This window comes from Tachysurus fulvidraco, chromosome 6, assembly GCF_022655615.1.
Source record: "Tachysurus fulvidraco isolate hzauxx_2018 chromosome 6, HZAU_PFXX_2.0, whole genome shotgun sequence".
Lineage (NCBI taxonomy): Eukaryota > Metazoa > Chordata > Actinopteri > Siluriformes > Bagridae > Tachysurus > Tachysurus fulvidraco.
Genome location: NC_062523.1, coordinates 5,406,681 through 5,418,647, shown reverse-complemented (window position 1 = coordinate 5,418,647; position 11,967 = coordinate 5,406,681). Strand labels below are relative to the sequence as shown.

At 39.1% G+C, this 11,967-nt stretch overlaps 1 protein-coding gene across 10 annotated transcripts in view; it reads left to right on the top strand.

Moving 5' to 3' along the window:
• ttn.1 (titin, tandem duplicate 1) overlaps window positions 1–11,967 on the top strand; it is a 133,265-nt gene that overhangs the window by 107,056 nt on the left and 14,242 nt on the right. For all 10 annotated transcript variants that reach the window (XM_047814457.1, XM_047814456.1, XM_047814454.1 and 7 more), the window contains 20 exons: window positions 20–316; window positions 402–989; window positions 1,068–1,370; window positions 1,453–1,749; window positions 1,848–2,135; window positions 2,230–2,529; window positions 2,691–2,993; window positions 3,087–3,392; window positions 3,599–5,365; window positions 5,470–5,763; window positions 5,848–6,132; window positions 6,219–6,518; window positions 6,615–8,681; window positions 8,814–9,116; window positions 9,220–9,525; window positions 9,604–9,894; window positions 9,999–10,295; window positions 10,397–10,702; window positions 10,804–11,106; window positions 11,188–11,469. In XM_047814457.1, coding sequence (XP_047670413.1) covers window positions 20–316; window positions 402–989; window positions 1,068–1,370; window positions 1,453–1,749; window positions 1,848–2,135; window positions 2,230–2,529; window positions 2,691–2,993; window positions 3,087–3,392; window positions 3,599–5,365; window positions 5,470–5,763; window positions 5,848–6,132; window positions 6,219–6,518; window positions 6,615–8,681; window positions 8,814–9,116; window positions 9,220–9,525; window positions 9,604–9,894; window positions 9,999–10,295; window positions 10,397–10,702; window positions 10,804–11,106; window positions 11,188–11,469 — 9,483 coding nt within the window. The remainder of the gene's footprint in view (window positions 1–19; window positions 317–401; window positions 990–1,067; window positions 1,371–1,452; window positions 1,750–1,847; window positions 2,136–2,229; window positions 2,530–2,690; window positions 2,994–3,086; window positions 3,393–3,598; window positions 5,366–5,469; window positions 5,764–5,847; window positions 6,133–6,218; window positions 6,519–6,614; window positions 8,682–8,813; window positions 9,117–9,219; window positions 9,526–9,603; window positions 9,895–9,998; window positions 10,296–10,396; window positions 10,703–10,803; window positions 11,107–11,187; window positions 11,470–11,967) is intronic.

The window sequence follows — 11,967 nt, the reverse complement described above, 5'->3', positions numbered from 1 at the left end:
ATTCATTTTGTTCCAACAGAAATACCAAGCACACCTGCCAGACTTGGAGCAGCTGAAGTAACAAAAGACAGTGTTAAATTAGTATGGTCAAAACCAGAGTTTGATGGTGGAAGCAGAATTACAGGCTACCTCATTGAAGCTCTTGAAAAGGGACATAAAAAGTGGGTGAAGTGTGCTACTGTAAAAACCAATACTCACATAATCAAAGGTTTGCGAGAAAATGCAGAGTACTTCTTCAGAGTGCGTGCTGAAAATCATGCAGGACTCAGCGATCCGAAGGAAATGATCATTCCTGTGATTGTAAAAGATCAACTCAGTAAGTGTAAATTATTTTCTTATATTTTTTTTAATCCTCTTCTGTTAAGTGACAAATTCTTATTAAATATGTACTTTCTTTATAGATGCCCCTGAATTTGATATGAAGAACTTCCCACACAACACTGTTTATGTGAGGGCAGGATCAAATCTGAAGTTTGAGCTTCCTCTCACTGGCAAGCCCATGCCAAAGGTGGCAATGACAAGAAACAATATTCCAGTGAGGTGTGGAAAGAGATTTAGCTTTGATGTAACACCTGAAAGTCTTAATATCAGCCTCAAAGAAAGTATTGCAAGTGATGCTGGAAGATATGACATTGTTGCCTCAAATACCAGTGGAACAACCAAGATGTTCATTAATATGCTGGTGTTAGATAGACCAGGTCCTCCAGTTGGTCCAGTTGAAATCAGTGATGTTGGAGAAACATCACTGTGCCTAAAATGGTTACCACCTGTATATGATGGAGGTAGCCCAGTGACCAACTATGTTGTGCTCAGACGTGAAACAAGCACACCAGCTTGGGTAGAGGTGTCATCCACACTTGCAAGGAATGCAATTAAAGTCACTAAATTAACAAAGGGAGAAGGATACCAATTCAGAATAAAAGCAGAGAATCGCCTTGGTATTAGCGATCACATTGACTCTCAATCTGTCACTGTGAAACTTCCCTACAGTGAGTATTTATTTACTGTATTGCATATGTTACTGTAGTAATAACATGAATGTAACATTTACTTTTGAAAAATTTTAGCAATTCCTGGACCACCATCAACACCATGGGTGAGCTTTGTTTCAAGAGAAAGCCTTACAGTTTGCTGGAATGAACCAGTAGTAGATGGAGGAAATACAGTATTTGGATACCATGTCCAAATGAAAGAAAGAAGCAGCATTCTATGGCAGAAAGTGAACAAGACAGCAACCCCTGCTAATCAAATTAGGGTGACAAAAATATGCCCGGGTACAATTTATGAATTCAAGGTTGCTGCAGAAAATGCGGCTGGTATTGGTAAATTCAGCAAGACATCAGAAGAAGTACTTGCTATTGATGCTTGTGGTAGGTTGATAAGATCATACAACCATTTTTTTTTTTATCAACAGAAACTCTACTGTATTGTTAATTCATGTTTTATTTTTAGAACCTCCTGCAAATGTGAGAATCTCTGAGATTACGAAGAACTCAGTTAGCCTTGTCTGGCAGAAGCCTCCCTTTGATGGTGGATGTAAGATCACTGGCTACATGGTTGAGAGAAGAGATGCTCCAAATGGCAGATGGACAAAGGCTAACTTTACAAATGTCATTGAGACAAAAATCACTTTGTCAGGCTTGACACAAGATCAGTCATATGAATTTAGGGTCTTTGCCAAAAATGCAGCTGGGTCTGTGAGTAATCCATCTCTTATTGCTGGACCAGCAACTTGTGTGGACATTTCTGGTAGGTAACACTTTTTTACATTAACTGACATTTATACCTACTGAATAAGCATTTAAAAGTAGCAATTTCACATGCTCTTTATTAACCTCCACTTTTAGGTGCCCCAGTAATCGAACTGACACCCGAGTACCTAGATGTTGTGCAATATAAAGCCGGAGCTTCTGTTAAGATAAAACTTGGAATTATGGCTAAGCCATTGCCCAAAATTGAATGGCTCAAGGATGGAAAGGAATTAGTGTCAAGTTCACAGCTATCAATTGAGAGCACCACTGATTCATCTGGCATTCTTATCAAGGATACAACTCGTCTTAACAGTGGGACATATGAAATAAAGGCCAAGAATGTGTTTGGCACAGCTTCTGCCTCCATTAGATTGTCAATTCTAGGTGTGTTAACATTTTGCATTTATGCATTTTGAAAAATATGCTTTTTTCATGAGTTTTGCATGTCTGTAAATATTAAAACTTTTTTAATTATTAGACAAACCAAGCACTCCAGCAGGAAGTATTCAATTCAAATCAGTGACCGCTGACAAAATAGTAATAGCTTGGGAGCCAGTATCAGATGACGGAGGTTCGAGTGTCACCCATTATATTGTGGAAAAACGAGAGACGGGTAGAGGTGTATGGGCTACTGTTTCTGACTGTATGGAGGAACGCACAGTTTCTGTCCAGAAGTTGGTCAGAGGAGGTGAATATGTCTTCCGTGTCAGAGGAGTCAACAAATATGGAGCTGGAGATCCTCTTGAATCTGAACCAATAATTGCCAAGAATGCATTTGGTATGAAACATTTATTTTTTTAGATTGAATTTATTTTATATGCTGAAATATTAGCAATGATATATAGCTTGATATATTATTATTAATATCTAGAAGTTGAGGAAATGTTTAAATTATATTAAATTATATTATATTCAGATTTTTACAACAATGTTTTTCAGTCACTCCTGGACAACCTACAACACCAGAGGCAACAGAAATCACTAGAACATCCATGAAAATTATATGGAATAAACCAGGAGTGGATGGTGGTAGTATGGTTACAGGCTTCTATTTACAGAGACGTGACAAGAAGAATCTGCGCTGGATTAAAATCGGCAAAGACCCAATTTCTGAAACCACAGCAAAAGTCTATCACTTAACTGAAGGAAATGAATATCAGTATCGTGTGTGTGCAATCAACAAAGCTGGAGAAGGTCCATTCTCAGATGCTTCTGACTTTTATAAAGCAGCTGACCCCGTTGGTAGGTGTTTCTGTGTCAGTCGAATTAATTTTTTTATTGCTTTTGGTCTAACATGCAATATTTCCTAACCTTATTTTGTAAATTCCCCTGTAGATACACCTTCTGAGCCTACTAAACTCAAAGTTGTTGATTCGACTAAAACTTCAATTACTCTTGGATGGTCCAGCCCAGAGTATGATGGAGGCAGTGAAATTACTAGCTACATTGTGGAAAAAAGGGTTGGTGAGGAAGGAGAATGGGTAGTTATAAGTAAAAAAGGTGAAGTCAGAACAGTTGAGTATGTTGCTTCAGATCTTGTACCAGAAGTTGACTACTACTTCCGTGTATCTGCTATGAATTGTGCTGGTCGTGGAGACCCAATAGAGATGGAGGAACCAGTCCAGGCTAAAGATATTCTTGGTATATACATGTTTGTTGCATTTTATTTTGGTTTTAACATATTCTTTTAATTCTTGTTTTTACAATGCTCATTTTTTAATTATAATTGTAATAATAATAAAATTATTAATATTAATATTAGTAACAATAATAATAATAATAATAACAATAATAATAATAATAATCATCATAATCATAGTAATTTTATTTTTATTTTTTTTTTGCAGAGGAAGCTGATGTTGACAAAGATGTTGCAATGAGAACTCATTACATTGTCAAAGCTGGCAAAGATGTTGAGATCATGGTTCCGCTAAAAGGCAGACCTGCTCCAATTGTTTCCTGGAAGAAAGAAGACCAGAACATTGATAATGACCCTAAATATGATATACATAACACAGATACTTCATCGTGCCTTGTACTGTCACATGTAACCCGTAATGATAGTGGCAAATACACTATTGAGATAACAAATGGAGTAGGACAACCAAAATCTTTGACATTATCTGTGAAAGTACAGGACAGTCCTTCTGCCTGTAGAAATTTGGTTCTAAAAGATGTCACTCGCGGCAAAGTGATCTTATGCTGGGACTCTCCACTCCTTGATGGTGGTTCAGAAATTACTAACTATGTAGTTGAGAAAAGAGACTCTTCAAAGCGCACATATGCTGCTGTAACGAACAAATGCATGGAAACAACATATGAAATTGACGAACTCTCTGAGAAGATATCATACTTTTTCCGTGTGTCAGCAGAAAATGAGAATGGAGTTGGTGAACCATGTGAGACAGCAGAGCCAGTTAAGGCTACTGAGAAACCTGGACCTGTCAAAGATCTTGCTATGAAAGACTCTACAAAAACGTCTGTGACACTACAGTGGAACAAACCAGATTATGATGGTGGTAGCATTATTACTGATTACATAATTGAGAAAAAACTCCAAGATCAAGAAGAATGGGCTCCTGCTGGAACAAACAAGCATTGTGAACATGTGGTTACAACACTTAAGGAACTCACAAACATATTTTTTAGAGTCTGCTCAAGGAATGAGAAGGGCAACAGTGACTTTACTGAGATCGGGCCAATTAAAGTAAAGGACTATATCATTCCACCAGAGGCAAGCCTAGAGGAGTATTCCGACGGACAGGTCAGTGTTCGCATGGGTCACAATGTACATATTGAGCTTCCATACAAAGGAAAACCAAGACCATCAGTTACTTGGCTAAAGGACAATTTGCCACTGAAAGAGAGTGAAAAAGTTCGCTTCAAGAAGACAGAGAACAAGGCAACCCTTATGATAAAGAATGTGGAAAAAGAGAATGGTGGTAAATATACCCTTACACTTGACAACACCATCTGCAGGAAGTCATTCCATATACAGGTCATTACTCTTGGGGCACCATCCAGACCCATTGGTCCAGTTCGTTTGGATGAAGTTAGAGCAGAAAGTATAAGGATATCCTGGGACAAACCAAATGATGATGGTGGTGGAGAAATCACCTGCTATAGTGTTGAGAAACGTGACACCTCTCAGGCTGATTGGAAGATGGCTTGTTCAAGTGTTATAGGAACTACATTCTGTGTAGCAAATTTAATCAAAGGAACTCAGTATCAATTCAGAGTATGTGCAGAAAACAGGTATGGTGTGAGTGAGCCTCTGATTTCACAAAATGTCATCGCCAAGCATGAGTTTAGACCTCCAGGAGCACCTGGCATGCCATTTGTCTATAATGTCACTAATGATGGCATGACTATTCAGTGGGAAGCACCTATATTTGATGGTGGCTGCCCCGTACTTGGTTACCACATTGAAAAGAAAGAAACAAACAGCATCATGTGGCAAAAGGTCAACCTTGTCTTGGTGACTGCAAAGGAATATAGAATTACTGGTCTTATTGAAGGTCTGCAATACCAGTTCAGGGTTTATGCTCAAAATGATGCTGGATACAGTCGTATGAGTGATGAGAGCAAACCAACTATGGCTGTTTCTCCTGTTGGTGAGTTAATTTATTTAATTCATCTTTGAATTTGAAAAAAGTTTGTAAAACCTTCATTCCTTCCTGACAACCTACATTAATGTCTTAATGATATTTGATTGTAGATCCTCCTGGAACCCCTGACTATGTTGATCTAACAAGTGAATCTGTGAAACTGAAATGGGATGCACCTAAAAGAGATGGTGGAAGCAAAATTGTCTCCTACAATATTGAGAAACGTCAGGGCCAGGGTCGCTGGTTGAAGACAAACTTCACAGATGTAACTGAAACAGAGTTTCTAGTGACTGGTCTAACTTGTGGTGAACGATATGAATTTAGAATTGTAGCAAGGAATGCCATTGGCACCATGAGCCCACCTTCTCAGTCTTCTGGCTATGTTCTCATCAGAGATGAAAGTTGTAAGTTAATGCATTACATATAATTGACTTTAACATTATAGCATCCTTTTTATTTTAACTAATTTCCTCCTCCACCCTTTGTAGCCGCACCAAACATTGAATTTGGACAGGAGTACTTTGAAGGGGTTTCCATCAAAGCAGGAGAAAACATCAAACTTAAAGTCACAATTACAGGAAGACCAACACCCAAGATCAAATGGTTCAGGGATGATGTTGAACTAACTAAGAAGATGGTAGATATCACAACAACTGCAGGCATAAGCACCCTCTTTATTAGAGATGCTGATCGCTCTCACCGTGGGGTCTATGCAGTAGAAGCCAAGAACCACTCTGGAACCAAGAAAGAGCAAATTAAAGTTGAAGTCTTTGGTATGCTTAAAATTATATTTCTCTAGAACAACGTTTACACTTGTGTATATTTTATTTATTATATCTAATTATTGTGATACATTTAGATACACCTGGAGAACCTGTTGGACCCATTGTCTTCACAAATATCTCAGAGGGAAAAGTCACATTTTCATGGAATCCACCAGAAAATGATGGCTGCTCTGAAGTTACTCATTATATTATTGAGAAGCGAGAGACTTCCAAAATTTCCTGGACACTAGTTACAGATCACTGTGAGGAGTGTACCTACAATGCTACCAAACTAATCAAGACCAATGAATACCAGTTCCGTGTGTCTGCTGTTAACATATTTGGGTCCAGTAGACCACTGGACTCTGCTCCTGTCATCGCCCAAATGCAATATAGTAAGTATACCTGCAGATTATAATCTAATTATTATACATTTTGGATGCCCAAAAAAACAGAAAGTTAAAAACATTTTATTGTTGTCTTTCCTGCAGCCGTTCCAGACTCTCCTGGTACTCCTGATGCCACCAGTGTTGATGGAGAGAGTATTACAATCAGCTGGACTGCACCAACAAATGATGGAGGAAATGCAATCAAATATTACATTGTTGAAAGACGCGAGAAGAAAACTGGCCGTTGGGTGAAGGTCTTGACTAGGAAACCAATTACTGAGGTTGCCCATAGAGTAGCTCATCTCACTGAGAATGTGGAATATGAATTCCGTGTTTACGCTGTCAATGATGCTGGAGTTGGAGCACCAAGTAATATTTCCTTGCCAATTAAATGCGCAGAGCCAACTGAAGTACCGGATGGTCCTTCAATTGTAAATGTTACTGATACCACCAACACAACTGTTAGTCTGGAATGGACCAGACCTGGCTATGATGGTGGCATGGAAGTCCAGGGATACATCATTGAGGTTTGCAAGGAAACTGAAAAAGAATGGCATAGAATAAATGAAGATCTTTGTACTCTCACAAAGTACTCTGCCACTGGTTTGGAAACAGGTGCAAAGTACAAGTTCCGCATTAGTGCAATTAATGCAGTTGGAAAGGGTGAACCTAAAGAGATCCTTGAACCAGTACAAGCAGTAGATAGACTGTATGCACCAGAGATTGATATTGATGCAAGCTTCCAACAGACACACATTGTGAAGCGGGGTGGAAGTGTATGTCTCCGTGTAGCTTTTAAAGGAAAGCCAGCACCTACAGCCTCATGGATAAAAGTGGGAGGAGAATTTGGGGTAAATGCTGATGTAGCTTCCACAGAGACCTTCACTCATTTAACACTGGGAAAGTGTACACGAAATGACAATGGAAAATACACTCTCACTCTTGAGAACAGCAGTGGTAGCAAATCCATCACTTTTACAGTTAAAGTGCTGGACACACCTGGAGCACCAGGTCCTCTCATGTTCAAGGATGTTACAAGAGGTGCCCTTACACTTATGTGGGAGCCCCCAGTCAATGATGGTGGTGCACGTGTTCATCACTATGCTGTGGAGAAACGTGAGGCTAGCCGGCGTACATGGACAGAAGCAGCACCAAAGTGCACACAAACAAATTTAAGAATTTCTGAGCTCCTAGAAGGGGTGCCCTACTTCTTTAAGGTAATGGCAGAAAATCAGTATGGCATTGGTGAGGCTTATGAAATGCCTGATCCAATTATTGCCACTGCTGAACCAGCTACACCCAAGAGACTGGACATTATTGATACCACTGATACAACAGTTACTCTTGCCTGGATGAAGCCTGAACATGATGGTGGCAGCCGTATCACAGCTTATTGTGTGGAGGTTAAAACAAAGGGAACAGATAAATGGGTTGTTGGAGGTTCAACCAAAAACCTAAGTCTTGTTATTGAGAGCTTAACTACAGGTACAGAGTATGAATTCAGAGTCAAAGCTAGGAATGATGCAGGTTACAGTGTTCCTAGAGAGGCTCTCACTTCTGTTGTTGTTAAAGAGCCCCGTATTGAGCCAACTGCTGATCTCAGTGGGATTAGCAACCAGCTTATCACCTGCAAGTCTGGCAGTTCATTTGAAATTGATGTTCCATTTAGTGGCAGACCAGCACCAAATGTTATCTGGAAGCTTGAGGAAATGAGACTAAAGGAAACAGATAGAGTCTCAATCAAGACAAGCAAAAATAGGACCATTTTGACAGTTAAAGAAAGTATGCGTGGTGATGGAGGAAGGTACTTCCTTACCCTTGAGAATGTGGCTGGAACTAAGACTTTCACTGTCATTGTCAATGTTATTGGCAGACCCAGTCCTCCAGAGGGGTCTATTGAGATTTCTGCAATTACTGCTGAGTCTTGTGAATTGTCATGGAATGGTCCTGAGGATGATGGTGGAGCTGAAATAACAAACTACATTGTTGAGAAGCGTGAGTCTGGCTCAACAGCCTGGCAGCTTATCAACTCTAGTGTGAAACGAAGATCATTCCATGTTTCACATCTAACAAAGTACATGCAGTACACATTCCGTGTCTCTGCAGAAAATAGATTTGGTGTGAGCAAACCAACTGAGTCTGAAACCATTGTTGCAGAGCATCCATTTGGTGAGCAATTACATATGCTATTAGTAGGACACAGTTATTTGTTCATTTGTAGTTATTTTAAAAGATATTTATCAAAATATATTTAAAAGTTATTTCAAAAATGTATTCTTTTATTATTTTTTTCTTTTACAGTTCCATCAGGACCTCCAACTAGACCAGAAGTGTTTACTGTTACTGCTAACAGCATGAGCATTCGTTGGGAGGAGCCATACCATGATGGTGGTAGTAAGGTCACTGGGTACTGGATTGAGAAAAAGGAACGTAACACTATTCTCTGGGTCAGAGAAAACACCATTCCCTGTTTTGAGTGTTACTACAAGGTAGATGGCCTCATTGAAGGTCTTGAGTACCAATTCAGAGTGTATGCTATGAATAGTGCTGGGCTCAGCAAAGCAAGTGAAGCCTCAAAGAGAGCTGTAGCTCAAAATCCAGTTGGTAAGTTTAACCAAATCAATCCGAGAAATAAACACACATTATATGTACACACATAAAAATAATAAAAATAATACTAAATTAACTTATATATTTACCTATCAAGATCCCCCAGGCAAGCCAGAAGTAACTGGTGTGTCAAGATCATCAGTGTCTATTAAATGGTCTGTGCCTCTGAATGATGGTGGAAGCCCAATTGTTGGTTACATCGTTGAGCGTAAGCCATATACTGTCTCTGGAGAGGGTAGATGGCTAAAGTGTAATTACACTAATGTTACTGACACAAACTTCACCATTACTGCACTGGGAGAAGGAGAAGTATATGAGTTCCGTGTGATTGCAAAGAATGCTAACGGCGTGCTCAGTATGGCATCAGTTTCAACAGGAGCAGTGACATGCAAGGCTGAATACAGTAAGACTCAAATTTCATTTGCATATGCTGTAGTGAAATATGTATTCAAAAATCTAAAACATTGTTTCTACCTTATAGCACCTCCAAAAGCAGAATTGGATAGCAAGCTTCTTGTGGACACAGTTACTGTCAGAGCGGGGTCAGACCTTGTTCTTGATGCTGCTGTTGGTGGAAAACCTGATCCAAAAGTGTGCTGGGCCAAGGGACAGAAGGAGCTAGACTTTTGTGAGAAATATACTTTACAGTATACTAGCTCCCGTGCTCTGGCGATTATCAAGTTCTGTGACAGAGATGATACTGGAAAGTATGTTCTGACAGTGAAGAATGCCAGTGGAACCAAAACAGCTGAAGTCAATGTGAAGGTGCTTGGTAAGTAAAAAAAAATCAGCATATTTAAAAGCATAGATATATTTAAAAGAAGCTTAAATGAGGACCATTCTATTATTCTATTTTGCCTTTGCTCTTTTTTTAAGACACACCGGGCCCATGCCAGGAGATAAAAGTAAGCAATGTAACTGAAGAGAAATGCACATTGTCATGGAAAGAGCCACTAGAGGATGGTGGTGACCCCATTACACATTTTATTGTGGAGAGGAGGGACACTAACAGACTCAACTGGGTCATCTTTGATGCTGAATGCAAGGGCCTTGTATGTAACATAACTAGACTTTTCAAGAATAATCAATATATTTTCCGTGTCAGAGGTGTAAACAAATATGGAGCTGGTGTGCCACTGGTATCATCACCCATCTTTGCAAGAAACTCCTTTAGTAAGTAAAATGTTTTAGCTGTCTTACATTGAATTTGATTTAAAAAAAGTGAAAATATGATGACTTACACTTTGTTTACACTCTTTATTTTTACACTCTAGCTGTTCCATCACCTCCGGGAGCATCAGAAATTATTGCAGTTGGTAAAGACTTTGCAACAATTGAGTGGCTAAAACCTGAAAATAATGGTGGTAGTGAAATCATAAACTACCTGATTGAAAAGAAAGAGAGAAAAAGCATTAGATGGATCAAGGTTAATAAAGACACTATACTCAAGGACACAACCTTCAAAGTTACCGGCCTACAGGAGGGCAGCATTTATCAGTTCCGTGTTACTGCCATTAATGCTGCTGGAGAAAGTGAGCCTAGTGAAGTGTCCATGTACGCAGTGTGCCGAGTACCATCAGGTACGTTAGCCACAAACTGTATTTGTGTATCAAAATGTATATAAGAAGTAAATATATAATGTTTTATATTATGCATAAATATATCACATTTTTGTCTACAGACAAACCAGATGCTCCGTCAATTCCACGCGTAACAGATACTCACAAGGACAGCATTAGTCTTGCCTGGACAAGACCCATAGAAGATGGAGGTGCCGATGTTATTGGTTACATTCTTGAAATGCAGGAATCAGGCAAAGATGAATGGATCAAGTCCCACGAAAAGACTCTTAGAGTCACAGAACATACTGTGATAGGTTTGAAAACTGACAAAAAGTACTGCTTCCGAGTTGCTGCAGTCAATGTGAATGGAGCAGGTGACTATAGTGACCCATGTACTGAAGTAGAGCCAGTTGAAAGAATTGGTAAGACTGAATAGTTAAAACATATTTAGTAATATATCTGTGAAAGATATGAGACTTACGAAAACACGTATTACTTTTCAGAATTACCTGATCTCGAGCTTCCTGATGACTTAAAGAAGACAATATGCCTCAGAGCTGGAAGCTCACTGCGTCTTCATGTAACTGTTATGGGAAGACCAGTTCCAGCTATCACCTGGAGCAAGCCTGGTGTGGATCTCCAAAACCGGGGATTCATTGAAGTGACAGATGCTGCAACAACTCTTATCATTGACAAGGTGCACCGCTATGATGCCGGAAAATACACCCTTGAAGCCTCTAATTCAGCTGGCAAGAAGGATGCTAGCATTCTTGTCAAGATCTATGGTATATATTATCGCTTTATATATTTCATATTATTCTTATAAAACATTATAGTAGACTTTATATTGGTGTTGAAATTTATTTAATCAATGAATATATGCTGGTACAGAAATGTAACAAATTATGTACGTCGCTCTGGATAAGGGCGTCTGCCAAATGCTGTAAATGTAAATGTAAATGTAATGGATAAACCAACGAAAAAATATATTAACTGTACCAGAGAGATAGAACACCATTCATACAAAAGATTTTGTTTCAGTCTGTGTATTTATGGTGGTGGTGGTGGTGATGGAAAGCACTTTATAACACATTTATTTGGTTTTTCAAATTACAAAGATGGTAGAATATAACCGTTTAATCAGTTTTCAGGCCCTATCAAGGGGGGCATTGCCAACCTCTCAGAATACTGTGTACTAATTTGCAATGACCTTTCATTGTTCTTAGGCCCTATGAATGGGGCACTGACATCCTCTTCAAATACCTTGTACTAATTTGCAATGG